Genomic DNA, 26,896 nt, shown 5'->3' with positions numbered 1-26,896 from the left:
TCTGCCACATTCACTTCTGGTGTGTAAGAAGATACGTGGGGAGCTAGCATTCCTTATTTGTTGGTGCAAAAAAATAGAAAGAAGCTCACAATTTCTAAGGTCTGGCTTCTCTAAAGGCAGTTTTAAGCCCTCATGGAACTCAGGAGCTCTTTGCAGCAAAGTCAACATCCCTGCGTTATTCGCCTCTTTTTCACGGTGGATTTAATGCCAGCAGTTCCGACACACTCTCAGTGAGGTTCACCTAAGGGCTGTGGTTTCCTAGTCGCATGTTTGGATTGCTGAGCCTCCTCTTAAGTCCCGTGTGATTGGTATTAAGTGGGCAGTATTTATTAATTCAAACACAGAGAGACCCATTTATTGAAAACTCCAAGCAAGGGCAACTGTTTGTTGCTGGTAGGGCTCAGCCAGAGCTGAGGACAGCTGCTTGACTTGCCGGCTCCCTCCGGCTGTGTGGGGTGGAGTTTTGTTGGCGATCCCATTCCCTTTTCTTCCCGTGTCCCCTTTTTTAAGAGAAAAGGCATTGAAGCTTGCATCACAATTAGTACAATCTGTTTATTTAAGAGCCAAGAATTAGCTGAAGCTCAGCGCGATAACAAACCTTCCCTGATTTTTTTGTTTCATGTCATGGTAAAATAATGACTTCTCAGTCTTGCAAGAACGTAAGGATGGCTACAAATTAGGCAAGGCTGTTTGGTAGTAACACAAGCCTTAATGAATCTACAAGTACACAAGTCATACAAAACAGAACAGAAAAATACATAAGAGTAGTACAGGCCAGAGAATCAGCTTAATAAAATTTACATCCATAATAAAACTAGAGCTGTTCCATTTGACTGTAATCACTGTCTTTCCTGTCACTGTTTCAGATTCTGTCTTCAACAATGGCCATGCTACAGATTATCTGTTTGTAGGAAACATTGTCTACACGGTAAGTCACACTATCTATCACTATCACTGAGACTTAGGCCTTTTGCTAGCATTGACAAGCGACAGGCATTTCCATAATCAGTCACCATGTAGGCACAAACCAGAGATTCAAACTTGCATGAATCTAAATGCAGTGTTAAAACGGGCTTAGTGAGTGCATACAATATCCACAAATTAGTCTGAGTTCAGGTGTCTAAATGTGCGAGGTTTTTTAGATGGTTCTGTAAACATTTAGTCAAAACATCTCTGTGCCTTGTGAACACTTGGACGATAACTGAAAACCATGTGAGATAATGTACAAGACTGCCTTTGTATTGATCAGCTCTGCAGTGTGTACACACCACCCTGGTAATTAATCACCTTAAGTTTCTGTTTTGAAAGAGTTTGGGTCCCCGCGGTAGATGGTTTCAGCCAAAGTGCAAAAGCTTGTCCATTTTGTCCACTTGGCCGCAGTCAAGGGTTGTTTCCTGTGTTTTCCGCAGTACGTGGTGGTGACCGTCTGCTTGAAAGCTGGCCTGGAAACCACAGCCTGGACCAGAGTGAGTGCCACCACACTTTATATTGTGTCTGCTGAACCACAAGCTCTGCCTTTTAAACCCTTTACAAACAGCTGGCGTGCACCAGGTTAAACTGATGCCATAAATGTTTCTTTTCACTAGTTTTCTTCTCCTTTGATGGGCATTGACGGGTAGCAAAGAATGTCAATAGTTTCTATAGTGCAGTTTATCGTTGACATGACCTCAAATAGCTAGGGGTCAGTAACTCAGCATTCTGAATGGCTTCTAGAGTACGGAGAGTCAGATTAGCTCATGCTCCAGAACTCACTTGAAGTCAAGTCATTTTAACTGAACTGCACAGGTTTCTTCTTTAACCCTGAACAGCACAGAAAGTCCCCAGCTCTGCTTAAGAACAATGCAGTCCATTAAACGTGAAATACCACAGATTCAACTAGTGTTTCAGGTCATTCCACTTGTGAGTGGATGTGTGCAACCTTTCAGTTTTGAAAAATCATTTTGTAACAGGACACAGCTTTTAGTATTTTTTAAAAGTTTTAGTTTGTGTGTCTTCATTTTTTAACAAATTATTTATTCGCTTTTGGGGATTAAAAGTATGCTTATATATAAAAGCTATGACAATAGATAAGCCCATCAAAATTAAAATAATAAACAGCATATTTATGTTGAGTTTATCATATTACATATTTCTCTTCTGGAGGATGTGCTAGTTTCCAGTTACACTCACCGGATTACCAGAGAATCAGTACGAGATAATCAAGCTTCTAGATCTTCAGGAATGACTCCTTACACCCTCACTACTGGATTGGGGGGTGAATTTCAGTTTTTTATAGCTGGTAGATTGTCTTTGACCCAGTTAACCAGAAAACATTTTCAAGCAACAAGTTTTGTACTTTTTCCATTAGTTTTATCTGAAGAAGAGTCATTCCTATTATATCAGTTACCACTGCCAGGATAAACACCCATTGGTTCCTGTCTATTCTGCAGTTTAGCATTCATTTGAATTCTTGTCTTATCTTCATCCAAACATTTTTAAACAAAGAACAGGCACTGAGATCTCTGAATATTTTTTTTTTCAATAATATTGAATGTATGTTTGATTCTGTCTTCATTCACACTTTTTGTACACCTTTGAACACATTTGTACAGTATTCACTGTTATAGTGTTTTAGGACAAAACAGAAGCTAACAACACCGGGGTTAGAGAATTCCCTAATGCATATAAAATTGTCTGTTTTCGTGTTTAATTCAGTGCATGAATATAGTGTTCGTCTGGTGACAACTGATTTATGAGGTGCTCTAAAATAGTTTTGTCATGAAGGTTAAAAAATCCTTATTTGAGATTTAATGAATTCTCGTCACCTCCACTGTCGGAGGGATAAAATGGCCACTCTGGGATAATAGAGATGGAAGCTGTGCTCTCAGAGCGTCTCGGTGGGAAATTCGCTTTGCAGGTCACAGGGCACCCCGGAGGGAGAGGCTGTGGGGATTTGGAATCTCCTAATTGAAGTGGCTTTATTAACGAGGGCGCTCGGAGAAGGATGACACGTTCCCTGCCCGTTAAGCTCCGCTCGCTGTGGGAATAACGAGCTCTTTCACAGCTCCAGCTCTGCTCCTTCCTTTAATGTGTCCCCAGTGCCTCTTACCGGGAGCCCTCGGGGGGGAAGGGGGAGGGGGGTGCAGGGAGCTTAACAGACAGTTTAAAAAATCCTCCTCACCCATTAGAAGGAACATTCCTGCAGTGTGCGAAGCCTGCAGAGCACAGGAGCAGGGGAGGGGCGGAGAGGCAGGGCAGGTGAACACCAGTGATGGGAGAGAGCGAGCGAGAGAGCGAGGGAGGGAGGTGCAGGGGGTTGTCTCCCAGGGGACGGCATTACCACAGGCAGTCGCCCCCAGCGCGCTGCCTGCTGCTCAGCTGTCCCCAGCCGCACAGCCAGGTAATGAGGCGCAGAGGCTCTTGAATTCAGCGTCGCCTTGCACAGAGGCCGGGACAGGATCCACTCTGCATTCAGATGAAACTCACTCAGACGTGAGGGCATTCTGTAGGCTAAGAGGATACAAAAACGGATACAAACGTACAGAGTCTGACTGAAGTACCGTGCATAAAACGTAATCTGTTAAAATAATTGCTATCTTACAATTGCAGACATAATCTTTTACACTTTGCTCCAAATGGTTACTCACTCATTAATTTAATATGATATAATAATATAATAATTAAATATGATTCATTTAATATAATATTGCTTGTAATGGTGTATATACAGTATGTGTTAGGGTCAGTGTTTCCACTTCAAGTACTAATAAAGATGGTGCAGTAAATTAGCTGGTTTATAACAGAGGCTGATGATGCTTGTAACTGCAGCTGTGTGTTCCTTTGCAATACAGACATTGTTAATAGCTCAACTGGAGCAGCTCAGCATTACCTGTGGGTCTTAAGCAGCTATTGGTGATCAGATTTCCCTTAAATCTGCTGGAGATCAGCCTTAAAAATCTAAGCAGCAGTTAACCCATCTTGAAGAGGCTAAGCAGGACAGTTCTTGAATGTGAGGCCTCAGTGAGAAACCAGACTGCCACTGAAAGTGGATTGTGTGCAGACCTGTAACCTGAAATTTCCAAACTAATGCCCAGTTGGGTGATGGTAGACAGTGTTATAGGAGCAGCTATCCTTGTTTTTTTTTAAGATTTAAAAATTGAGTCCTCCTGAGCCCTTGTGGTCGTTAAGGATTCCACGGTACCAAATTTTTCTACATTTTTGGGAGTGCTCTTCTTCAAAATTAATCACCTTAACAAAGCATTTCTCCGCTACCCCTTCACACCTTAACACAAAAAATGAAGCATTTCCTATTAATGAACTAAGACGTAAGAAGATGTTATTTTTATAGTAGAAAGATGTTGATGTCCTCTTTGCTGAAATATCGCCCATTCTCTCATTGACAGCAGCTGTCCTGCCCGAGGACCTTTTCTGATCCGACGCACTTTGTTTATGATAGACTGATACGTCGTTAAACAATAGATCAACTGAATCAAAATTAAGAGTCAGAGATATTGACGATGGAGACAAGTCTGACACAAGACATAGCAGTTATTTACCATTGTATTTGCTCAATCCTATGGGAAACTCTCAAACCTCAAACCGGTACAAATTAAAACTGCATTCACTCCTGCTTTAACAATAACATGATCGTAAATATTGGGGGTACCTGAGCTCACACAGCACCCACAGAGATGGCATCCATCATACTTTTTGTGGGAGTGGAGGTGTTAACCCAGAATGAATTCCCCTCCCAGTGTGGTGAAGTAATTTCTTACTTCTTTATCTTTTCAGCTGTGAAGCTAAGCCACTGATGCACCCAACTTTGTGCTGCTCTTTAACAATGGGTGAAACATGTCCCCTCTTACTTGTAAATGAAGCCCTTTTGGGATCTGGGTGGATGAAAGGTTCTTGACAAAATGCCAAGAATCATTATTTTCTCATTTGTGCAGCTCTGGTTTAACACATTCCCCCTTCCTGATTTCAAAATCCTCTCCTGGGTAACCCCCAGCACTGTGGATTTATACAGAAAAAAACCCCGAAATATCACTTTCATTGTTTCATTATCGTCAGGTTTAACAAGGCTCAACGTGTTCATCACTGTCCAGTAATTAATTGTGCCTCAAAATGAAAGGGGTGAAAAAATGAATTATCTGAGAAAGAGCCCTGAATCCCTGCTGATACTCAGGCGGAGGAAGCAGCTCACTCTTTGTTGTGGTCAGCAGGGGAAAGCGAGGAAGGGAAAAGGGAACTTCAAGTTAAACTTTAAATTTAATTGGAAATTTTTCTGTCTCCGTTTTTTTCATCTCAGGTCTTAATGAGCAGCTAATTAATGTTAATTTAAACTGTTGACACAGAAGTCCTAATGAAAAAAGAAATGCTTTTGTAGCAGCAGTGGATTGGAGGTACCTTGAGAGCTGGGGAAGTTTTATGAGCTAGAGACTGCATTTCTGCACAGCCTGTCAGTGTCTGCCTACATTTACTCCAGATGCTGGGGAGCTGAGACACCCTCCCAGAGGTGATGTTGAGCTGCAGGTTTAAAGTTATACCCATCGAAAAATGGGTCGATTTCTACAATCTTTTTTCAGCACTCTGCTTGCACTCATCTGCACTACAATCAAGAGGTGCTTAGAGGGGTTTGTGTTAGATTAAGGATGATCCACGGGTTAAAATGGGACACCTGCCTTTGTTGGGTGTGGGAGCTGCCTCATAGCGTTTTTCATTTCTCTGGATGCTTAGAGGGGAGGATCTCCTTCGCATCTTTTTCAGTCTGCAGAAAATTGTACAGTTGCCTCATTTGAGGGGAAGACAGGGGACCCACGGTCACTCAGCACGCAATGTTCAAAGTTTCAAGAGTGAAAACAAGTAGTTCAGGTGGGCAGCTGCGTCAGGTGCGCGTAGGCTGCAAAGGAACAAATAATAGGTTTATTCCCTGCTGAAAAGAGAAGAAAGAAAACACAACGTTTCGGCTGTGGAGCCTTCTTTGGGAGTTGGAGAGATAGGGCAGTCAGCAAAGATAATATAGCGTTGGAAAACAGAAGCCAGGAGAGAGGAGGAGGCAGGAGCAGGGGAGAGGCAGAGTGGCCAATCAAGTGGTGCGAGGTCGAGAGAGGTGAGGAGAGGTGTGAAACAAAACCTAGAAATGAATAGAGAGAACAAATCTGTCGTTAAGGAGTTTAAGAAACCCTACTTTGAGAACGCAGAGGGGGAGATCGGTGTGATCATGGCCGTCAGAGGTGAAATGAGAATCTATGGGCTTGGGGAAATCTTTAACCTTCACAGCCCTAACATGTTCTCTGAATCAAAGAGTGAAAACAAGTGAACTGTTCTTCCAGCGTTTGCAGTCGCATCCTTCTCTCCTTGCCCGCGTGCAGCGCCTTCACTTTGCGCTCTCTGCTTCCCTGCAGTTTAGCCACCTGGCTGTGTGGGGCAGCATGCTGCTGTGGATGGTGTTCTTCGCGGTCTATTCTGCCATCTGGCCTGCCATTCCCATTGCGCCGGACATGCTCGGACAGGTCAGTCCTTCCTCTAAAACATTCTGGGCAAAGCATTCCCGAAAAGGAACACTGTTGCTGTCTGTCTGTCTATCCAGCTTGCTAGCCAAAGACTTTCAGGTTGCCCTAGTCATGTTGTTGTTGGATCAACTAGCAATCCACCTATTTATGTCTGTCCCTTTGTACAGTGTATCTGCCTAGTTTAAAATAGTACAGGTTTGCTGACTCTACCAGCAAGCAGTGTTGGACAAAGTTCCTTAAAAAAGCAATCCATTTCAGATACAAGTTACTTGTACAAAAAGAGGGACGGAAATAATGTTAAAAAGTTAGTTACAGATATCTTTGTGTGTACAGCTACATTGTAAAGTAACACATCAGCTCTCAAAAGCAATTTCTCTTAACATCTTATTAATTTACAGTAGTATCTGTAACTGTAATGCATTATGCTTTAAAAGAAACTTAAAATAACATTTCCAGCAAGGCATGTGAAAATACATTTTCTGAAAGACTGAGCCTTTTTTTATGTTACTAAAGCAACAGTGTTGCATGTAATTGAAATTTCTTCCTGAAATCGGGAAGCTGCTGTGAGATAAGTTTTTCCAAGATTTCCAGTGTTTATACTGGCTGTGCGTCCTGTTTCTGGAGGGTTTCTCTGAACTAGGAGAGAGAGAGCAGGGGGAGGGGCAGGAGGAGAGAGATTGACAGCTGTGGGCTGCGATCACCTGTTCACAAGCTGGCAGGGGGAGCCTGCCGCCCTACTTTCAGCCAGCGCTGTGCCCCCGGTGTGCTCTGGGAAAGCAGACTCCAGGAGGGAGGGACACATGCTCCCTGCTCCAGCCAGCTGCACTCATTAGCCTGGTTTTACTCTTAGTTTGATTTCTGTTGTTCTCAAGCTCGTTGTTTTATATTATAAGTGCAGGCCTGGGTGGTCCACTGGTTAAGATTAAAGGTTTCTTATCAAGCATTCTCTGAGCCTAAACCATACCTCTCTCAGCAGCACTCTCAGAACAGTACTGAACCTCTTTCTGTTCTTTCAAAAGTAAAATCAAGCTTCACTTCGGCAGTGCCACATAGATCACTACACCTATCTTTTTAAACTTTATTATTCTGGTTGCTCCTCTTGGTAAGTTTTCCCGAGATATCACTCATCGAGTAAACCATTTCCCTGTTTAAATATTTCTCTTCACAGGTGCTGCTTTTCTGAATCTTTAAATGTTGCATGTCTTTGATTTTGCTTAACAGACATCAAGTTAATAAAGGAAAGGAGGCTATTTAGCTCACTCACTCATTTAGATCCTGGTAGCTCAGTGATCATGTCATTTGTTAAAGGATACCACAGGCTCAACTTCAACTTCAAACCCCTACTGTGTCCGGGGGTTTGTTTCCAACCTCCTACAATCTTCTGATCTTGTCAGAAGTCAGAAGCTAAGCAAGGCAGGGCCAGGTCAGTATTGGGATGAGAGACCAGGTTGCCACTGTGAGTGGTGGTGGATCAGTAGGTGGCACTCTTCCCCCTGGACCAGAATTTCCAAATCACTGTCTCAGGGTGGTGACCGTGGACATGTGCTGTCGTAGGTGTGGTCCTTCAGAAAAGGTCCTGACTACATGATCTTTAAAAAACCTTTCATACGAATAGCTTTAATGAAAAATGACAATGTGCTTTGCTCAGCTAATGTCTTTCTTTACCTTCTATACAGTAGTTGAGATTTAGCTGTGGAAGGTTTAGACATGAATCTGAATTTTCCGCTGAATAAGGAGAAAGACAAACTTTCCATTTCTCAGCAGGAGGAGTAGTCAGTGGTTTACTTGTAGCTGAAATGAATTCAGCACTGTCTAATGTCTGCATCGTGTGAGGGACACATCGGTTGCTCAGCCCCTGGTGTCTCTGCTATCGTGTGGCACGGTGTGCCAGGGGTCATCTTCATTGCTGCTTCCCTCATGATTTATGGGAGGGCTGACTGGGCACCTGGCCTGAGTTCCCTGTCATTGGTGAGGATGGCTGTAGACAGAACCGTGAGCAGCTGCTGACAGCTTCCCCAGTGTCCCAGAAATGGCAGCCCTGGCCTGACCACTGGGTGCTGTTGCTAGAAGACGTCCTGGTGCCAGGATGATTTATACCTCAGCAGCCAACTCTCCTTCCCTGGGAGGCCACGTAACTGAGCTGGGCAGAAAGAAGTGCCCTACACCTGCCCCTCGCCCACCCCCCCCCGTCTCTTTATGGCTTGTTTAGGAAGCTTGGTGTTTGTTTACTCAGAGAGAGAGGGTTGTTTGCATGTCAGTTACAGCTGACATGTATAGGACCACATGACACCCAGGGGCCCCTGGTGTGGGGTGAGAGGGACAGTGGAGAGAGGAGGGATCTCTGTGAGACAGTGTCAGGAAAACACACCAGCTCTCTCGGCACAACATCCTCGGGCTATCCCTAATCACACTCCCCAGGCTGTGCGCAAGGTGCAGGCAGGCCATGAGGTCCCCAGGCAGTTCCCATTGTGCGGTGATGGACAGGGCTGTGTCAGAGAGGGGGCTCTAATTGTGGCGCACAGCCAGGCCCGCGGGCTGGCGGGCAGCACAAGTGGTGGAGAGGGGAGAGAGAGATAAATAAGGACACAGAGAGACAGACGAGCTGCCACAGTGAGCCTGCGGACGACACTAGCTGAGCTCAATTACCCTCATTAATTCAATTTGTGTCAGGAATGTGTGCAAATAAATCCTGCCAGCTGCTGGGGCTCCCATTTCTCCAGGGCTCCGGCAGGAATGCAGGGGCCGAGAGATCGCCTGCCCCTTTCCTCTCTCCATCGCTCCCTCTCCCTCTATCTCTCTATCTGTCTTCCTCTCGTTTGCTCCTATCTTCAGAGAAAGCTGCAGGCTGTGCAGATGCTTTTAGTTTGTTTTTTTTGTTTTTGTTCTAGTGGAGACACAGATGTGCTGCAAACAAAAGTCAAAGTCATCCTTTAAACCTTCCTGATTTTTTGTGAACAAATTCAGTCTTAGAACCGTGCAAATGTCATGCCTGATTAGTGGGTAGTGCATGGGGCTTAAAGGAAAAATAAAATCTTTCGGAACACACTTCCTTACATTTCATGTAAGGTTTTAATCAAGAATTGTTCTTGTTGTTGTCATATTTGTCATTCATAATATGTATTAATTAATAACTAATTAATTGTCACCTAGCATGTGCAAACAAGTATATTTTCATACATCTGTGCATACTGTAAAAGTAGCACATGTAGCAGATGTAAGCTTTTTTTATTCATTTGTCTCCCTCTTCTTCCATGGGAATCCTGCTGGACCTGTAAAAGCAGCCCTGCTGTGTGTGCTGCTCCGAGCTCTTTACTTGTATTTATATTGCAATAAATCCCTCAGTCAAGTGCAGTTTATACGGCTATTCCACTGACAGTCTAAGACATGTACAGTACACAGCAGCCAGGGTTTTCATTTGCCTACCTGTAGATCTGCATTAAACTTTTTCAGCGGTCCTGTTGTATCCCTCCTAATCTGTGTGTTACAGGAGAGCAGCAGAGCTGACTGAGCATCAGGTTAGAGCAGCTGGATTAAAAGTATGAAAGTTGCATTAAAAGAGACTAAGAGAGTGCAGCCAGGTGTAAAAGGGGGTTTACATCTGCTTGTGGGGGGAGGGTGGCATTGTAAACCCCACAGATTTCCTCCAGGAAGAATCCTCCTTCCAGCCGGGTTTCTTAATCTCAGTGCTTAAACCCGCCATACCCCTGGGCAAGAGCACTGAGAGCTCTCACTTGGACCCTTGAGAGCTAATTGAAAAAGCCCTGCTCTGATGTTATCTCAGCTCAGCCTGCTTAGGGGGTCCATAGTGCAATGTGTGTGTGTCAGTTCTCCATTGTATTAGTAATATTTGCCTAGTCAGCCAAACCATGTTGACCTTGTTATGGGATATACTCTATATTCTAACATGTTACCTCACTCCACCAATTTTTTTATTCATTTTCATCCTCTTCAATGTATAAATGCTAATGCTTGTATGTATCTGAACTTTACAAAGCTTTCAGGACATTTCATTGCTGTTGTTCATTTGTAAAGCCAATATAACCTGTGTTCACCAGTTTCTTCTTGATTTGTATATCGCTGTCTTCTGTGTTTTTTAAAAGAAAGACTGTAAATTTCCCTAAGTAGGTTCCTGGAATCATTGAATCGTCAACAACGCCGAGGAAACTGAAACGTTTCCCTCTCAGTTTCCACGACTGTGACCTGTGCGTCCTTCCTTAGTGAACATTTACTGCTTCGTACAGAAAGAAAAGCCCTTTTCCTCCAGTGTTAAACACCTGCCAGCTCTCTGTCTTTTTTAATTCCGTAATCCGTGCGTTTCTATACTCTATTCTTGCAGAAAAGGAGCTGATTTTTGCAATTTTATTATGGTGCGTGTTCTCCAGAGGATCCCCAGTACGGCGTTCCGCTCGTTAGCATAGCCGCGAAGAACCATCTCTCTAATTACCGCTGCAGGGTCGCCGGGACCCAGGCTGTCGGCTTCATTAAAACCCCTGTGCCATGGGACTCACCCTGCCAAAATTAACATCTCACTGACCCCCCTTTTCACTCCTGTCCCAGGGCAGGCAGATAGGAGCTTGGCAGAAGAAGGAAGAGGTCTTTAAAAAAAGAGGGAGAGAAGATGCTAATTGTCAAGGCCTGGTCAGGAGCAGCATGCTTTGTGTGCTTCACAAAGGCACTAATGTTTCCCTCAGCATGTGGGTAAATCTGCTAAAGGCCCACCTCCTTCTCTTTTGTGAAGTGTCAGCCTAGGAGAGACAGCAGAAAAAAAGGAGCCCTGGGCAAAGACACTCGATGGCCAGCCGACCCACAGATGCTGGGTGATCAGAAAAGTGTCTTAAAACAAACAACAAATTTAATTATGGCTGACAATATCCCTGAGAACCAGGACCCTGAGAATGAATCCAGGTGTGCAAGCTTTCAGGTTAAAAGTGCCTTGGAAAACCAGCAGGACAGGTACTTATATTTCTGGAGGAGTCCTCCAGAACACTAAAGTAGTTTTTCAGTAAGAGGAGCAGCTTGAAGATTGAAGAGACAGATGTGTGATAATCTCCAATTGGTGCATGACCAGCTTCCTGACCTTCAGGGCACTGACTAGAGGAATTATCTGTCTTTAGCTTACTGATCTGCCCAAGTTATCATGTGGTGGAGGGAGCAGGCAGGTTGCAGAGTCTCTGTCTAAACAGATGTATCAAAGTCCAGTCCTTCTTTCTGCAAATTAACCATGAGCTCCTCCAGGAGCATGCCGGTGCCTTATGGTGTGGGGTGGCTGATGTAGCACTTTGTGGTTCTGGGCTGATGAATTCCATTTGACATAAAGTATAAAGATGTATCAAATTATATAACTTGCTCTGTTCTAACCTGAGCTAATTAAGGAACTGCTCTCATCAACTGGGCATCCATAATAGATGAAAAACAAAGTTCTAGTCTGTGGCTGGGTGTGTGGAGAAAGTAGTAGGAAGGAAATTTCAGCTACTGTTTTAAAAAAATCCAGTCTAATTAAAAATGCAATCATACCAATTTCCAGTGCTTTGTTATTACAATATAGTATTGTGATGTTAAAGGAATAATATTCACATATACAGACTGATATGTTTAAAAAGTCCCTTTATTTTATCTTGGAAAACTGATCTATCCCCCTTTTTTTAAGAAGCGAGTCTGGCAATTAGTTAAAAGGTACATCTAGAAAGCTGTTTATTCCTAAGCTCAGCCACTGTTTAAAAGAAACCGAAAGCCATCACTCTCTTGCCACGTTGTGAATATTTAACTCTTACTAGTTTAGGTTTTTAGAAACTTGGAGCAAAATCTGAAGCTAAGTCAGACATCTTTGAAAGTGGTCCTTGTGAAGTCTTGATTGCCATGAATGCTGAAAACCTGTCATGGGATGTGTTGGGAATGAAAAGCCAATGAGAGGATAGTGGGCAGAGCTTAGCGGGTCCAGCGGGTGCCAATCTGAGACAGAACCATAAATCCTGGCTGCTCCCTGTATGTCCATATAAGAACACCAGAAAGGAAAGAGGAAGCCATTCGGCCCATTAGAAGTAGTAGTTAGTAGTTAATTCACCAGAGGATCTCATCCTGCAGTTTCTTCAAAGAAACCAGGGCATCTGTTTCAGCAACATGGCTGGGTAGCTTGATCCAGACTGCAAAATCCTGTGGTGTAAAGAAGTTGTTCTCAGTTTTAAATGCACTTCCTCGTATTTCCTACCTGTGTCGTCTGTCCAGGGATGTGGAGAGTTTATTATTGGAGAGAGCCCTATTGCTTGCGTAGCTTTTTATTGTATATCGGGTCCAGTAAAATGTGGTGTCATTGTGGCAAGATAAAAAGCTAAAATGAGACGGAAGAACTTGCACCGCGCCCTGTTCCTGCTGGACAGGTGGCAACTGTTTGCAGGGATTTGGGGGTAGTCAGGTTTGAGGCCTTCCCCTCCAGTCTGTCCTTAGTCCAAGCTTGGATGATGCAGTGTTTGCCCTGTGCTACTCCCCTCCCTGCTCTGTGCCAGCGCTCTTTCCCACAGCTGGCCAGGACCCGGACCCACAGCAGGTGTGGGGGATTACAGAGTGGGCCCAGTGGGGGGGAGAAGCTATCCTTGAAGATCTCCGTGGCACAGCCCTCAGCTGTCAGTACACTATGAATAGCATGAACAAGGAGCGTGTGTAACACGTTGAGCGACATTCAGGTTGCACTGATGGCACCAAGTTCCATTTGGAAGCAATGGCGGAAAAAGACTTGTTGCAATTGAGAGCAGAAGTCGGATAGGCTAGGCTACAGATTTCTTTCTGAGTAAGTCAGCGGTTATGGAGTGAAAAACAATGGCTTATGCTTACTGAGTACTGTTTACATGTCTTACTGCTTCTAGGAAACTGAAATGTTGAAATGAGTTCAGTATTGAAATGTTGAACTAGAAGCTTCTTCGGTGCACCATCATTGCGCATTTCAGTTGCCTTCAAGCAGCTGTAGTAGTCTGTAAAGCAGGGCTATAGCCACTGTTAATAGCAGACCCTGTTGGCCATTGAACACTTGCAGCAAGAGGAAAGAGAAAAAGGAGATTCATCTCTGTGCACGCACTCACAAGACACCTAAGTGGTGAAGGAGTAACAGGTTATAACTCATTTCCCTCTGATTCTTTCCAGGCACAGTTCCTCTCTGTGTCAGCAGTGCCCCTGGACGGTAATATCGAAAGAATCACTCAATCATCACATCCTGCAGACAGTATTGTCAAGAGCTGGACTTCATAAACATGGAGGCAGACAGCAGAGGCCCTGTGTGTAGAGCACACATACATTTCAGTAAAAAACCAAGAGGGAGCAGGAACCAAATCTGAAAAAATAGCTAAAAATACCGTAGTGCAAAGTATAAAAATAGCCAAATCCATTTACATTTCTCCAGGTATTTCTGTATTTATTTTTCTGTCTACTTCTGTGGGGACCAAGGCTGGAAATGGGCAAGGCTCTCTCAGCACAGACGCAGGCATTCAGCATTAAGTGGTGCAGGATGATGGAGCCTGGGCAGACACACGGCTCTCCTGAGAGGCTCGCGGGCTGTGACGTCAGCCGCTGGTGAGCCCCTGCCCTGTGTGTGGTGCTTCGCTCCCTGTCTCCCCGGGCCTGCTCCATTACTGTCTTGGGGTCTCTGCTGTCAGGGTCCAGCCCAGGCGTTTGATTGAAGTGGTTAAATGTGGAGCTGTGGGGCCCAGTGGCCAGAAGCAGTCAGTCTTGTGTGGAGGCCTGGTGCCAATGCCCCGGTCTATTTTTGTCCAGCCAAGGGGGAGAGCCCAGATAGCCCAATCTGTTTTAGAAAGCTTTTTAATTCTCCCACGGGTTCTCGTGTGTCCTTTGATAATATTTCATCTTCTATTCTATTACTCCTCCATCATTCTGCTACCCTCCTCCTCACCGGGCAACTGGGTCTGTCTGGGGCTAGGGGGCACGAACCAGTCATGACATCCCTTCCTCTTCATTTTTCAGAGCTTCACTCACCAGAAAGGAACTACACACTGCTGGCCTGGCACTGCTGTTTCTGACAGAGCATGGCCCCAGTCCACCTGGGTCTGCGTAGCCCCTTCACCGATCACATGGAGAAACAATATAAGAGCCTTTTGAATTAGATAGGGCCCCTTCCCCCTTTCTTGCCAATAATCAATGTAATTGGCTTCCAATAAAAGAGGCACTAAAGAAGCAACTAACATTTCAGTTACTGAGGTGATGTTCTTATCAGACTTTTTACTAAGAAAAGTATGTCAGTTTTCATTTTTCCTATGACAGTTGATTTCAATGTCCTATGATTTTGTTTTTTATATAAAAAAACAACAATTGCAACAATTGTTGCTGTCCTATGGGCAGTGAGCAGTATCGTGGTGATAGAAGGAGTAGGGGCAGAGCAATACAGTGGCTAACAGGCGCAAGAGTATGTTTAACATTTTTTTAAATTAAATATATTTATAGAAATCATGCTTTTCTTCTGCAGTGGTCGTCATTTAGTAATTCACTTCCATCCTTTGTACTTCCTAAATATCCTTCTGCATAATACATGCAAACAAAGTAATGATCAATTCTTTTCATTATCGGTACCCATGGGGGCTGCAGGCTTGTGGATGCAATATTGTTTCTGACTGACACAGATATAATTGTCAGGAGGTGTTGTTACAGCTCACAATTTATTCTGCATATTAAACTTGCATTCCATATTTTGCATATCCTTATGCATATTACATATCCTGCAAATGTTTGTACAGACTGCTGCACGACTGCATCTTCTGTACTTCATGAACAGGTGTTACACAAATCAATTGTTTTAATCTCCAAGTTTGGTTGTTTGTAGAAAGGATGTGCTTCTCTTCTCACATTTCTGCAGCAATCATGATTGCACCGGTAGTCCAGGATTAAGCTGGTGGAGCAGCACTAACTGAGCACATGATATTACCAAGGACACACAAAAGCTGAGGGAGCTGGTTGGCAACTTTTGCAATTCAGCTCCATGTTTCTAGTCTGCTCTCTGATGCTCTGGGTGGCAGAAGAACAATTCTGCAGCTTGAAATCGAGAGGCACAGCAGTGTTCAAGAGTTGAGGCCTGGTTGACGTGTTTGTGACAGGTGTCTGCTTTTGGTAAAAATAGATTTATTGGTGCACTTAACATTAATTTTTGGAACGTATCGCTATAGAGGGGTTCTTTTTCATTTGTTTTGTTTAATTAAAAAAAATCTTTAAAGGCTGCAGATGAATGGAGAGATATACAATATGATAGATCATGGGGTGGTCTGATAACAGTGTACTTACTTTACATACTTTTTAAAAATGGTTTGGCCAAGAACGTAGATAAATATAGTTTAGTTGTAATTTTCTCTGGTAGACAAATACATTGTCAAATGATTGGGTAGTCATACAGCAGGACAAAAAATAACAATCTTTCATATAGACCAATAGAAAAAAATCGTACAGTGAAGGATTAACACTACTGCTCTCTGGGAGGCAGTATCACCGCTCTGCTGTGAGTGTGTGAGCACATCAGCTCCTCTTGATGTGGTGCCAGGCCTGCCTGTAATTTAACATCTCTCAGCTGCCCCCACATCCCAGGACACCTGCCTCATGAGGAACGCTGCATCCACACCCTGGCTCCGTTGAGTCTCCTCCACAAGCCGCCCCTCCCCTCCCACAAACCGAGCGCCTGGACTCCTCTGCAAATCACTGCCAGACATTTAAAAAGGTCTTTCTGCGATGTGAACTGAAATTTTATAATATTCACGTGTCGGCAGTTTTGGAGATTGTAACCAACAGGCAGTAATGCAAGATACTCTTATCATTTTCCTTGTTGGAAGAGCAGCACCTTTACTGAAAGAGTCACTTTTTTGTGCAGAGTATGAGACTCCCTGGAAACTGCTGTACATCCCACTTTCTCTGTGCTGCAGGCTGGAATGGTGATGAAGTGCTGGAGCTTCTGGCTAGGGCTGCTCCTCGTCCCCATGGCGTGCCTGCTGAAAGATGTGGCATGGACAGCGTGAGTACCTGCCCCCAGGAGGAGTCCTGACCGACTGACCACGCAGCGATCCCACATCCACGCTGTCCTAGCCTGGGAGGGTCTGTCTGTCGGCTTCCCGGCACAAACTGTTATGAACTGTTATCATTTCTTGACATAAGCAGGTTAATGTTCATAGGAACCTAGGAAATTCGCTCACTCTCAAATTCACTTACAAAGCCTTACGCTCCAGGACAAAATACATTGTTCTTCACTCATGCTAATTTTACTTTAAGTGGAAATATTTCCTGCCTCCATGATCTTCCAAATCCCTCTGAAATCTGTGGGCTTCTTTGGGGGCTAAGGGTTGGTTTGTGGAAGTTGTACAGAAGTTGTACCCCTGCGTGCATGTTTTGTGGGTGACCCCTGAACTCTGACCTCTGGCTTCTGGTTGCCTGCAGGGGCAGGCACACGTACAGGAAGTCCCTTCTGGAGGAGGTGCAGGAGCTGGAGGCGCGGGCGCAGGACCCAGGGGCAGCTGTGCTTCGGGACACCAACGGACGCAGGTGAGCCAGAGGAACGGCCTGCGCAGTCCCAGAGATGACGGTGTAGATGGTGACCCGTTCAACTGTGGAGTCAGTAGCCCTTGTAGACATGTGTAAAGACAATAGTCTACAGGAGGCAGGAACCTATTACCTGGAAAAACTCTCCTCCGGCAAAAGAAAAAGCTAAAAATAGCTTAATTGAAGTGATTCCTCTGTTCTAAAACATTCAAGAAGGTGTAGATGTATTTTTTGGGAAACAGACGCTGCCAGTAGCCAGTGACCTCTAACACTCCCCTCATCCCCCACTGTGTATCCCTTTTCCCTTCGTGGTGCGAAACAATGCTGGGCATGCTAAACTGAGTGAATGAAGTCTTACACAGGCCCTCTTATCCCGGCCAGTGACTTCTTCATATTTTCCACTAGCCCAAGTCATCACACGGTCAACCAGCTATTCACTGCCACTGCACACCTCCCATCAGCCTGACCGTGAGAACAGCCTAAAGAGGAAACTAACGGGTCTGATGAGGCAGAGGAGAATCACCTCCACTGCTGTTAGCCTGTTAGCTGTTAGCTGTTAGCGGGACTGGAACAGCACTGGAATACCACTAGAACACGCTGAGACGAACTGATACCGTTCAGGTAGCCTGCAAATTCCAGGTCCAGGTCTTTTCAGTGATATTCATTAATCCTACTGCTCTCGCTGGGATGCTTGTTTGTCAGGATGAAAGTCTCTTTTTTGTTCTGCTGACCCTAAATTGCCATGGCAGGGTAAGCAGCACCTTTCTACAGTATTTCTAACAAGAAGGAGCCCGGGAAGGTGCAGGTTTCTGGCCTGTAGGTTTGGCGTTTGCAGTATAAACCTGTTGGTGGGGGGCTGCATGGAGGAAAAACCCGTCCATGCGTAGCGTTGCCCTGTCTCTCACAGTCAGGACTTCAGGGATCTCTCCGCCCGGTCCACAGCCTGGCCTTGGGGACCCCCTGCCCTTTGCCCCGCTGCTCCTGTCCATGAGCAGACAAGCAGCAGCTGGGGTAGAGACCGGTGTTTTCTTTAGTTAGAGCAACACTGCAGGACTTCCGCTGGGATCGCTGGGCCCTCCCTGAGCATGCAGGCACACAGGCAGGCGCTGCCAGTAGCCAGTGACCTGTAACACTCCCCTCACCCCCCACTGCAAGAGGCACACATCCGTGCTCTTGTCCGTGTTGATCTTTCAAACTGCTTAAAAACATATTAAGACCATGTTAAACTAACAAGCCCAATTGGATGAAAGCAGTCGAGATTTTCTCCCTACTCAATTCTTTTACAGCCTCCCCAATGAAGAACTTTCTTAATTATTTAATTATATTGGTGTTGATTTAGGTTTCAAAGTTTTGCACTTTATCATATTACAAATCTTAAAACATACAAGTGTTAACAGTAAGTGTTAAATTGAATTGAAATTAAATGTGACAGTTCAAATAATTCTCACTATATCTGATTCACGGTTATTGATTCTGCTGTTATAGAGGGCGTGTTTTGTACTACTGTCTGCTTTATTCTTATTACTTACAGCAACACTGCAGCTAGAGAAACTGTATGTGTTCTGCAGATCATCTTAAAACCTCAGACATCTGTGAACAGTTGCTGGAAATTATTTGAACAAATTTGTGTCAGCCCTGTTTATTCAGAGACCCAAACCTATGGCAAGCTCTTCTGCAAGTTTGGGTAAATAATTAAGGACCTGATTTTCCAAAGTTTGTAAGGGCTTTACAAATGTGTACAGAAATCAAACTTCAAAAATTACAGTTACATTTTCTAAAATGAATTGGGACAGGTATAAACAGAAACAGTACAGTATAAATAAACATTGTTTATCTTAAAGGAACAGTATAAATATCTTCATAACCGGAGAAGCTTACCCAAAATTATTTTCTTCCTAATTGGGAAGTCTATTACAAGCCTTTTCAAGGGGAATTTAAATGTTTTGGATGTAAACATTGGCGTAAGTTGATTGAAATTAGTTTGACATGATTTAAAAATGTTCTCTTCCTCATTTTATTTTTATCTTTTCACAGACCACAGTCAAATCATGTATGCCTGTCTGTTAGTGCGTTTCCTAGCTGCATTAAGTCTAAACATGCATAAAGTTACTATATGTGCCCTACACACTGCCTCACTAATATCGCACTAATATTCTGTGAACATTTTCAGGAAAATGAGCAATGTTTCCTAGAATATAAAAAAGTGCATGTACACACAAGGGGGAGACTGAGGCAGAAAGAGAGGTACAGGTATTGGTTGATTTTTGATGTGTCTGGTTTGAACTCTGACCCCTCCTGGGAGGTTGAAGTGCTATTTTTTTTCACCACCCATTACATCGTTCTTTGTATTTGGCTTCTTTTTTTTCTTTCTCATTGCCATCTCTTTCTTTCCGTCCACATTCCTCCGCGCAGAACGCCTTGAGTGATGACATGCTTGCGTGGAGATCACGTAAGAAGTGCAGTCTGAAACGCACCCCAACCCCCGACCCCCACCCTCACACGCCAGCTCCCTCTTGGCACAGTGCTGTTTTCCTCCTGGTCCCAGGTACCCTGGGTGGTCCTCCATCTGTGAAGCAGATAGAAGACGGCAGCGAGCGTGTCCACTACGGCCTGTGGTTCTGTGGTTGTGTCGTGTTGTGGTTGGTGGTGTGTTGTCGTTATCTTGCGTTATGTTGTGCTGTGTACCTCAGAAGACCTGTGAGCACTTTACAGTGTCTTATCACCCTCTTCACCCCCTTCCTTCGTCTTGAAGGAACCCAAAGAATCGGCTTCAATAAGTGCCACGATTCTTTGACTGTAGAAGTGCTCCCTGTTTTCAAACCCGAATGCGCTCATCTGAGCTCTAAACGTGGTCCTTTGATTCATTTTATTTCAAACTTGAAAATTGTGAATATTTCTGTCAACGCCCCTTGTAAACACTATTCAAGACTGAAGAGGTCTCGTTCTATTAAGAAGTTCGAGTAGGGAGCTTTGTCAGCGTGTGTAGGCTGCACAGGAACAGGTAAAGGTTTATTCCATGCTGCAAGGAAAAGAAAAGAGACACAACGTTTAGGCTCTGGAACCTTTTTCATTCTCCAGAAGAAGGCTCCACAGACTTCAGTGTTTCAGACAAAACCTGTGTTTTCTTTTCCTTGCAGCATGGAATCAACCTTCACCTGTTCCTTAGTTCCACTAACCTGTCTTTCTCAGACTTCTGGGACCAGGAATTACCATTTGACTGCTTTCCGGAAGATCTTGTCATTTTTGTGTTGGTGTAACCAAAAAATGAGAGATTCTAAACAAGATCTTACAAAGACATGATATCATTTGAATCATATACAATCAGGACTCCCCTTCAGATTTAAATTCTGCACTTTTGCCTTGGTTGCAGCTCCTTTATTATCACTTCCCCACTGAAAAAGACAACAAAGAGACGGTATAAAGTTCAATACTTTTTATATACGCTGCTTCTTAGGTGCTGCTGCTCTTATTTTTACTCTATACTTTTGCATTTGTCTGCACAATGCTTAACTTGCCAGGGGTTGGCCGAGCTCTGAATAGTCAATTAGTATTTCATCTGTTGCTCCCACAGTGTTTATAACCTCTCTGTTTGTGTACCATCTGCAAATTTGTAAGTTTGCAAGCCCCATCAATGTTGTGCCGTGTGTGTTCCTGGGGCCAGGAACGTGTGAGTGTGTTTACACAGATCCCCAATGTCTGGCCGTGCTGCTGCAGCCTTAGTGACATAGACTGATTTCCACTGAGACCGCCTGTGGGCTGAACATAAACAACCTCCATTTGTTTCTAATTACACCAATTACTTTGCCATTGTAAACACGGTAAACTGCTGTTTGGTGAGATCTTCTTGATGGGCCTGATGTGATCGCCTTCGACACATCCTGCTGCAGCTGGGGTCGAAGTGTTTTCTCCCTCACTTATTCAGGGTTGGCTGTTAATGGCAGGAGTAAAGCTGTTTCAGAGCAGCTGCTATAACAGTGACTGGGAAAATGGCACCCGTACACACATCACTGATACAGGACCAGCACAGCACCCACCCCCTCCCCACTCTCTGTCCAGCCCAGGCCCCTGGGGACAAACAGGGGGAACACGAGTCTGGCTTGGTACTCTCCCTTTACTCCACACGGCAGAAGACAAGCCCCTTCTACCTGACCAGCTAAAGAAGGCACAAGGGGCGCAGCTCTCCGCAGCATTCTTTATCCTGCAGCAGGAGAGGTTGGGGGGTGAGGGAAGACGGGTGAACCTCGATTCAGCCGGTGGGCAGCAGCCTCTGATCCTCCATTAGGGAGCTTTAGACAGTTTGGCTGAGACTTTGCCCTCCTGTCCTGCTCCCCCGCCAGCCTGGACTGCGAGCTTCGCCCCCTGTTCGCTCAGAAACTTCCGTCAGAGCCCCTCCTAAGTCTCTCTGTACTAATGACCAGTTAATTGCAGTGGAGCCTTTGAACACTCCTAATCCCTTTTGTTCTGTCTGATGTAGTTCCAGGGATCTGAAAGGGCCACTCACAGGGTTTAATTCCTCCCAGGACGGCGGGTTCACTCACGCCTGCCTTCTGCAGCGGCCGGCTGGAGAGCTTACAAGAGGGGATTTAAAAAGCTTTTTGAGCAAAAAAATCCACTTGTTGTAAAAGATTAAGGATACAAATCTAACAAGTAGAAAAGGGAAATCAAATGAATGTTGCTTTATTTTTCACTTGAACATAGTTTTGGAACATTAGCTTGTGTTGATCGTAAAATTAGAGCATTAGAGAAAAATACTCCTGGAACGGTGGAGCTAATACCAGCACGAACATATACTTTTTAAATGCATTTGGTGCAGGATTTCCAAATGCATTTCAGTAAGTTGTAGTTAGCATAGTTTCAACAGACCACCCTCTGCAATCAAGGGCTGATGCATGCAGACCTGCAACAGGGTTCACTCTCGACCTTCTTCATGATAGTTATGCTTCTCAAATGATGAATCATTTGAATAAATGGTACTGCCGTGTAGGCACAGAGAAGCACAGTGCAGTCATGATGGAAGTGAAATAGGACACAGATCCTGGAAAACAGTTGTAAAGGAAAGTCAGTGGAATACATGTGTGAGGAAAATAGTTACCTGCAAAAACTAGCACAGTACAGTTTTATTTGGCCTCAACGGTGATGGGCTAGTTATAAAACAACAACAGAATGCAATGAAGGCTCCCTGGACAGAAAGGGTGTGAGACTGAAGTGTATTTATTTCCTTTCTGATGCTCAGGCCCTGCCCTGGGACTGTTCTTTAAGAGCTGTTCGGCAGATTGACTTGGCAGCTATCACAACACTGAGCAGGGAACACCAGCAGACCCGCGTGCAGGGCCAGCTCTTTATTGCTCCTGTGAGTTCCTGGCCATAATGAGGGCAGAATTCCCCTGTCTGTCACACTGTGGGGTCATACGCTGGGGGAGCATCAGTGTGCTGAGGACATACGTCTGCTCCCCAGCCATCCTCTGCTTCCCAGCCCACAGGGTATCACTCCGCCTTCTCCCACAGGGGCATAATGGACAACTTCAGGCTGTCTGACTCACTGCCTGTTTGTGTCTGAGTAAAGAAACAGCTTTAAAGTCTGTGTGAGAATAGGTGTACAAAGTACCCCTGCTCTGCTTCCCCGTGCGAGGGGATATTGTATTATTTGTGCCGCCGAAAACAAATCACCTTAATGTGCCCTCAAACTCCACGCTGCTCTGCCACAGTAACAGTCACGAGCTGAACAGCAAAGCCAAATACTGCTTAACAACACACTCTTAATTGATTGTCTCAGCATGAGTCTTTTGCTTTTCGTTGGACAGAACTGCTCCCATCTTTTGGTTGAAAATGCTGGCATTAGAAACCATACAGAAGAAGCCATCCTTCATTCTTTGACTTCTCTGCTTCACAGAGAAGGGTCCTGGCTGCTGCTTTCCGCTATCGAGGATCCCTGGGAGAATACAGGAGTAATGATATGTGGGACGAAGCTGTATGCAGCTCTCTGTGCCAATGACAGCCAACATTGCATTGTGACTGTTTTAAACTAGAATATTTTTAAAGAATTATAGCTACTGCTGCAGCATGCACTCACACAAGTGAGTAAGAATAATTCTGGGTTAAGCCTTCGGTGTCAGCGGAGCTGTGAATGTGCCGGGGGAGTGACAGAGAAAGAGTGAAGTCGGTGCTGAAGTGAATGTTTTATTAATCAGCGGATTAGCAGCAGACACTTCTCCCCCTCTGTCTCCTCAAGCCCTGCACACTCACGTTCGCATTCCTGTATTAGTCTCCCTCCCATTGACCCTGTTCTGTTTTCACTGTTCCAAAACATGCACGGCGAAAAACTGGCTAAAGTGAGCTATGTTTGACACATCAAAAGAAGAAGCTCTTTGCAGTATAAAAAAGCCATCTGTGTTGTGGGAATGCCCTAAAATTACCTGTTTGTCAAGAGTTACTGACTTTGTGGGGACACGATCAAAACACATGCCAGAACCCCAGATTCCTTATGAAGAGCCACAGCAGGGTGGTTTCATTCAATTAACAGTATCGTTATGTATACATATATAGTACAGCGTCTTGCAAAAATCTTCACCTCCTTCCAATGATGTCCCCATTTTCTTGAATTACAGTTGATTTTTAACTAAAACCTGAATGCTCAAAGTGAACACTTTTCCAATTGAGAGAAGTTAAATGTCAGCAAAAAAAAATGCAGAGAAAAATTAAAAACTAAATTATGTAGATGGCATAAGTATTCATTAACCTGAGTCAATACTTATACACACAACAATGAAAACAGACTTTATCACAGAGGTGTAGTTTCTCATATAAGCATAGATTGGGAAATATACTACTTCTCTACCTACTTTGCTTTCAGAGTTGCATGATTATGAGAACTTGAATCCTTTGTATTTGTTTTTATATGGGTCCAAACCAGTTGGTTCTTCATATACAGATTGAGCACCCACCACTGTGGTCTTCACCCATGGCTCTGGAGCCTATTGTAAGGCACAGTGCTGCATCAGCATGTACAGTCCTAACATGTCCTAATAGGAGGACTCTGTCGATCACTCTTGAGCCATTCTCCTCTAGAAGCCAGCACTTTTGCAAACAGTAGCAATAGTGCTCGGCTTGAGGACATTTTCTAGTAATTGCAGCATTTCCTTCTTATCCACTGGGACAGTTTAATATCACGCCTCCATCTTGACTTAATCCCGTTTGTCACTTTGGCCCTTATTAGATGGTGACCAGCCAATTACAGGCTCGTTAGTTCACACTGCCGGCCAAAGTGGCCTCCATTGTGTGCCAGAATAATCAGAGCTCATTAGAGCTCCAGTGGGTCAATTGATGGAGCTGCACATCTTTTTTTAATTAGTCATACAAATGAGGCAGCAGGACCTTTGCAACCAGCCCTGAATTATTCTGTTTGTTTGGGCGACTCGTGATTTGAATTTGCAGAGCCAGATGTTCAGCAGCCCATGTCTATGGGCAGGGAGAGGCGCTCCTCAGGGCTGTGTCTGACCCAGGGGGTCAACACTCACCCACACTCCTTCCTCTTCTTCCCCTTTCATTTGTTGTTTATTTTAATCTTTTTTGGCAATCTAATGGGATATTTAAATTGAGGTATTCAGCAACACATACAGATGAGATGCAGTACAGCCCAACCCCTGTCATTGCTATATAACTTTAACTCCTGTGAGTGTTCACATGGTTTGTTAGAATTTAAAGTAAGAGTCCTGTCATGTATGGATCAGCCCTAGGGCAATTGCACTGTGGGCTCTCTTCTTTCCTTCCTACTCGAAATCCTCAAAAAGCCAGTGAGCTCATATATTCCCTCCTGCAAGTCAAACAGCTGCTGTGGCACTTCTGGGGTTTCCAGATCCTGCTTGGGTTTTGAAAGCATCTTTCCTGTGAAGCACACTAAGTTGTAAAATCGAGACTTCTAAACTGCTGAGGTGCCAAAAAAATCGGTGGTCTGTGAAGTCCAGCTCACACACTAAGACTGATCTTTTGAAAATTCTTAAAAGGTGTAGTATATCTTGCCTTAATTTGGTTAGACAATTGACTCATGATCAATAGATTCACTTGATTTCTGGTACTATTAAATCATGAGGCTTGCTCTTTGGGCCTTGATCAGCAGGTCCATCAGACAGGATGTAATTCTTGCCAAATGAACAGACCTTGTCCTGTTCTTCAGACATGTCAAAGTCAACCATTTGGTCTGAAGCTTTGACTTACTAGACGATTATTCTGCTGAATCCTGCAATGAAACTAGGCTTCAGAGGCAACTTAGTGAGTATGTTCCTCCTAAAACTGGGTCTGCAGTTTGGTTGTGTTTTATCTCCTATACACTCGTTCAATCTGTGATATCCCAACCATATCAAATTCTTGCTAAAACTCACTCTCGTACCTTCTGTCTCGTTCCCTGTCCACCTCACTCTTTCTCTCATTCCCTCTCTCGTGCAGCCTCAATGAGCGCGCCCATCTGCTGACTCGAGTCTTCAAGAAAACACCTTCCAGCCTCGTTCGATCCAACTCGGTCCAGCAAACTGTGTCACGTAAGTCACAGAGCCCTGGCAGGCTGAAATCCAGTTTGGATGTGACCTATCGATTTGCTTTTTATTTTGACGGTCACATTTTAATGCCTTGTCTCCACACTTAACAACCATGTGTGCTTGGTAACAACACAGTGAACCCAAGGGCTGTCAGGAGCCTGAAACTGCAGAGCAGTGAATTAAAACAAAGAACTACTTTATGCAAAGGGTTGTGGGAGTATGGAACATGCTTCACAGCCACTACCCTGGCTTCTTTCAATAAACAGCTGGATGGGATTAACAGATTGAATAGAGGCATAATGACCCAAATTACCTCCTCTTGTTTGTAACCTTTCTTATGTTCTTAGGAATTCTGTGTAGCACAGTATAGCCCTTTTGGATTTAGTACGAAATAGCTTTTCTTCCACACCCAGGGTTTACAACAAGGAAAGATTTTCTGTTGTATCATATTATAATATTCTTGCACTTTTCTTAAAACAAGGACTTGTTTTGTCTGATCATTAGTTTGAGTTTCCACTGAGCCACTTCTTCCCTTCTGTGAAAGTTATGTGTTATCTTTGTTTTGTGAAAGTCCCTGAAATTTGCAACAGTTTTAAAACAGAGATCTGGGGTTTTCTGCTCCTGTCCTCTTGTTTATTTTGGCCACAGAATAACACGTGTCAAACAGCCTGAAAGAAGCAGCTCAGCACCAGATACTCCAGCTGCCCTCAGAAGGTCTTGTTCAGAGAGGGGATCTGTGTGCAGACAAACAGGGGCTCCAGCATGCTTTGGAATTGGATTTCCAGGCTGTGTTTTTTGTGGGGAGGGTTAATCAATTGTTTTCTTAGAGCCAGTCCTGAGCTCAGATCCTCTCTTTTCTCTCCAAAAGCACACCAGAAAGCATGTTCGAGCATGCACAGACAAAGCTTTGCAGTCACACTTGCGGATTATAAAGGCGACACAGATGATTTGGGTTAATAGTGCTCACACAGAGGAGAGGGGAGAAAGCACACACGTATTCTGAGTAGATGGGAAATGTCATTATTCCTCCTTAAGCAGGCCGACGGTGGCTGACGTCTCCGCACCCTCTCATTTCAGATGGCTATGCCTTCTCTCAGGAGGAGCATGGTGCTGTGTCTCAGTCTCAGGTTGTGCGCTCCTATGACACGACTCGGAAGCGCTCTGAAGTGGAATAGTGGCAAGCGCCTCCGCCTCCAGCGGCCACAGGACTGCGTCGTGGGCCGCCACAGCCACAGAGGACTCAGAGGTTTCACCGTGGGGAAAACTGCCACCCGCCAGCAAAAAGACAGTGAATGACATGCTCATTTCTGTGGCCTTAGCCAATAGCATACCTGTGGAATACCGATTAAACATCTCAGACATAAA

The 26,896-nt window shown here is 44.5% G+C and overlaps 1 protein-coding gene across 2 annotated transcripts in view; it reads left to right on the top strand.

Moving 5' to 3' along the window:
• atp8a2 (ATPase phospholipid transporting 8A2) overlaps positions 1-26,896 on the top strand; it is a 115,520-nt gene extending 88,624 nt beyond the window's left edge. For both annotated transcript variants that reach the window (XM_088920716.1, XM_088920715.1), the window contains 7 exons: positions 867-928; positions 1,410-1,466; positions 6,384-6,491; positions 16,394-16,482; positions 16,902-17,006; positions 25,443-25,534; positions 26,609-26,896. In XM_088920716.1, the coding sequence (XP_088776842.1) occupies positions 867-928; positions 1,410-1,466; positions 6,384-6,491; positions 16,394-16,482; positions 16,902-17,006; positions 25,443-25,534; positions 26,609-26,706 (611 nt within the window). In that variant the 3' untranslated portion in view covers positions 26,707-26,896. The remainder of the gene's footprint in view (positions 1-866; positions 929-1,409; positions 1,467-6,383; positions 6,492-16,393; positions 16,483-16,901; positions 17,007-25,442; positions 25,535-26,608) is intronic.

This window comes from Atractosteus spatula, chromosome 7 (genome assembly GCF_055471065.1).
Source record: "Atractosteus spatula isolate fAtrSpa1 chromosome 7, fAtrSpa1.hap1, whole genome shotgun sequence".
NCBI classification, from domain to species: Eukaryota; Metazoa; Chordata; class Actinopteri; order Semionotiformes; family Lepisosteidae; genus Atractosteus; species Atractosteus spatula.
Note: the sequence above shows the minus strand (reverse complement) of the source record. Positions and strands in the feature narration are given on the sequence as shown.